Genomic DNA, 3827 nt, shown 5'->3' with positions numbered 1-3827 from the left:
ACGGCCGCAGCACGGAATTATGGCGGCAGCGGAGGGTCTCGTCACACGCACAGCGCGCCAGAGCGGGGCGGGAGGGGAAAGCGCGGAGCAAAGCAAGAAGCGAGCTAGAAGCTCAGTGCCGGGACACCCTGGGGCTGAGGTGCTGCTGCCGCGAGGCTGCTCGGGCTGGCAGAGGCCACGGACACACTTGCAGCCGCTGCTGGTCTCTCCCGGGGCTCAGGGCGCTGCCACCCCGTCCCCAGCTCAGCCTCGTGCTGCCAAGCGCAAACCCTGTCATTCTGCCTGGATCGGCTTCCACGCGAGCGGGAGGCCACTCACCTGATGGATCAGGTACGTGATCTGGTGTTTCCTCCTTTGCTGTCCTGTGGGTTGATCACCTTTTTTCTAGAAAGAAAAGGCAGGTGGACTCTTAAGCCTGGAAAGGTGCTGACCCAGAGAGCGAAACACGGCAAGAGCGCGCATGAAGCCTTGGAAGGCTCTGGGCAGGTTCCTTAGGCCAAAGCCATTCCTGGCCGCTGATGTTTTAAGAAGTTCTACTGGTCTTTCGCAGGTCATTATTTTTACACACACAGGACAAGGGTCCTTGTGTCCCCCCCGGTGACTGCACAGCACCTAACAGTGCTCCAGCCAAGGCTGGAACAGGAACAGAGGTCTCCCAGATCCCAGCCAGCGCTCCCCCTTCCTGCCCGCACCTTGCTGAACGACTTCATGGTCTTCTCCTCTGTTAAGGACTTGGTCAGCCACTGCTGGGCTCCACTCAGCTGATCGTCACCTTTGATGTCCACAAAGTTGATCTCTTCCCTCCCTCGGTTCCGCTTGCCTTGCAGACGCTTGAACTGAAACAGGAACAGAAACAACCGGAGTTACACACCCCCATCCTACACCAGCGCTCACCTGGAACAAGTAAAGGCAGACGGAGTCCAGGCCTCAGCTCCCCCAGCACAGGACAAGGCACATCAACAAACAATTTTCCAGCCAGGATGTTTTTCTTTAGGAGACTTCTGCTTTGCTATAAATCAGGATCACTTAAAACTACTTAGCATGAACGTTATAAATCTCATTTTCCTGCGCAGAAGAGAAACCAGCGTTTCCTCTTCAGCCAGGCTCAGGAGATACTCAGGCTGCTGGGCGTCTGCTTTTACAGGCACCTGAAGTTTGGCTGCTCACACATCCACCTCCCGTCCCACACATCCACCTCCCGAGCGAAGGAAGTGAGCACCAGCTGGGCGCTGCCTCCTGCAGCGCTGCCTGGCTCAGCTAAGCAGGCCAGCAGTTTGCAGATCCAATCAACAGTGGGAAAGGGCTATTTTTAAACAGGTTTTTGAGGGCTTGAAACAAGTGAGGAGTTCGCCGCTGTGCTAGAGGATGGACTGTGAAGGTACCTGGACCTCAGCAAGCAGCGTCTTTGCTCTACACACCTCGTCTGCGCTAGATAGCGCTCACGAGGATAAGACTGGGCTCGGTGGAAATAACAACCATCACCTACCTAGAGAGCAGCCAACCCATCTGGAGCAGCAGCGCGGAAGGACACCGCACATGTCTGCAACACAGCCCTAGACCCCACGGCACAGCCACCCCACCCAGCTCAGCACAGGCCGTGTGCTGGGGCAGGACCCTGCGTCCCAGCAGAGCTTAAGCGCAAACCCTGCAGCGGGAGAGAGAGTAAAGTGCCAACCGCTTCGTCGTCGATGAAGGAGGAGTCGGAGCTCATCTCCTGCGGCGGTGCCTGGGCTGGTTCCACCTCCTGGTAGTACCCACTGCTGTAGTAATCCTGTCAGCAAAAGGAAACCCAGTTTGTCATGAGCACAAAGCTACATCAAGCAATCGTGCCCCAAAGAGCGCCAAAACGCGTACCTCTCCCCTGGGCTGTCACCAGGAGGGACTTCACAACCCCCCTGGGGACAACAGCAGGTACTTCCCTCCCAAGGCTGACCGAGTCATTAATCACATCTCACCACTGCCGACGAGCACAGGGTGTTTTTCAGAGGTACCCAACCACAAACCCTTGGTCGAATTACTAGAAACAACCTGGCCCAGCCACCAGCTCTGCCGAGCCCCGACGCTGCGCCCTGACAATGGGGGCAGCTGCGCAGCAGCATTTGAGAAGGAGCACAGCTATGAAACCCAGCAAAGCGCATCCACTGCTCTCCTACCAGGGGAATCCTGTCGGGCTACGGGCTGCGGATCCCTGCCCCCTGTCCCAGCTTCCTCAGACGGGTCAGACAGGACAAGGCGCAGCTCCCAGGTGCCTTTTCCGAGCAGCACCATCAAGCTTCAAGCTCTCAGCCCGCGAACTCACCTGATAATACGCCCCGGCCACGCCAGGCTCGCTGTAGGCAGGGAACTGGCTGTACGGCTGGGTGGTTTGGGTGCCCAGCTGTGCTGAGCGCTGCTGGAGCCCGCAGCCGTCTTGAATTCCAGAGGGGCATTAGCAGCAGCGTCCTGGAACTGGGGCTCTGGCTCTGTCCCAGGCGGCGGCTCCTCCGACACCACCGTGCCAGAGTACATGTACGTCTCGGCGGCCACGACGCTGGGCTCGCTCCTGTCAGACAGGGAGAAGTAGTTCTCCGGCTCGACCTCTTCGTCGCTGTCGTCCTCTTCCTGCGTGATCTGCTTGGTTACCTGCAGCGCAGCGCTCTTGGCAGCGGCCTTGATAGCGGACGGAGAAGGCGTGGTGGGCACCGCGGGCTTGGCCGGAGGCTTGGTTTTGGAGGAAGAGGTCGGGGCCTTGGCGGGCTTTGAGTCGGAGGCGTTTTCTCCCGCTTTCCTCGAGAAAGCGTGGGGCAAGAGTAACCGATTGGTCTCTTTCACTGTCAAGTTTTTGGGTTCAGGAAGCAAAGCGGACAAGCCAGAGCCCTCGCCGCGTCCCTGTGAGTTTCATGCAGGGCAAATGGGTGACAGAAATAAGAGAAACTGTGAGATTCTTGAGTTTTCCTGACTCCCTGCCCGTTATCTGCTCCAATTCTAACAACATTAACGGGTTTCCTGTGGCTCAGCAGAATCGGCCGCTACTTCGAACACACTGCAAGGCTTTCTTGCACAAAAGGCCGGTGGGACTTCTAGGGGAAACACTTGCAACTATCTGCCAACTTCCCAAATTAAGGCCCATTTTCCTGCGATATATATGTATTAAACTGCCCCCCAAAAAAAGGGGCTTGACACCCCAGGGGATTTCAGAGAACACCCAAAGCCACGCGCTAATCGGAGTGGCTGACTGACACTAGCGGAAGCTCAAGGTCTGTCACAGCCAAACGTTCCTTCCCCATGGAAGCTGCTAAAATGGATATCCTGACCATTTACCTGAACAGTACTTTTCTTCTTTGCTGGTTCATCTTCCTCTGAATCTGACTGAGAAAGAAAAACAAAGCTTAGCACAACTTGAGATAGTAAAATCAAAGAAGAAAGCCCCCCCCGCCACGTGCAATTCATTGATTTTCAGTTTGAACCAAAGAATCACGGTAACGCGTATCTCAATTTAGAGTCTGCCAAGAGCCGAGCCAGAGAGCAACAGCGGGATGCGGTCAAGCTCTCTCCAGTCTTGCTGATGCATCTCTGTCAGGGCAGAGAGAGATAAAAGCCTGGTTACTACCCCTACGAGAGATAAATAAACTGTTCACGGTGAAGCAGGGCCATGGTACTGTATTTAGAGATAGCTGGGTCTGGGGGGAGGCAGAAAGAGAAGCTGCATTCTGCTGTAAAACCTGAAGCTTTGCAAACAAGTCAGCTCTGCCTCGTAAAAGTCTCCTAAGAGCAATCCATCCACAGCCAAACTCCAGCTTCAGCTCATGTATGCCACTTCGGAACAGCAGCCCTGAGGAGGACTTGGG

General features: G+C 55.9%; 1 protein-coding gene across 1 annotated transcript; it reads right to left on the bottom strand.

Annotated features, from left to right (window-relative positions):
- Positions 1-318: 318 nt before the first annotated feature.
- Positions 319-3342, bottom strand: PRCC (papillary renal cell carcinoma (translocation-associated); the record flags this gene model as incomplete). Its single annotated transcript, XM_010158895.1, is given in 6 exon segments — positions 319-384; positions 693-836; positions 1676-1771; positions 2300-2364; positions 2367-2868; positions 3301-3342. Coding segments are annotated over 6 exon segments (915 nt in total), but the record flags the coding sequence as incomplete, so codon positions are not given.
- Between the last annotated feature and the right edge of the window lie 485 nt (positions 3343-3827).

Source organism: Eurypyga helias, unplaced genomic scaffold, assembly GCF_000690775.1.
Source record: "Eurypyga helias isolate BGI_N326 unplaced genomic scaffold, ASM69077v1 scaffold21279, whole genome shotgun sequence".
NCBI lineage: Eukaryota > Metazoa > Chordata > Aves > Eurypygiformes > Eurypygidae > Eurypyga > Eurypyga helias.
The sequence above is the reverse complement of the archived record's forward strand: the minus strand, read 5'-3'. Positions and strand labels throughout refer to the sequence as shown.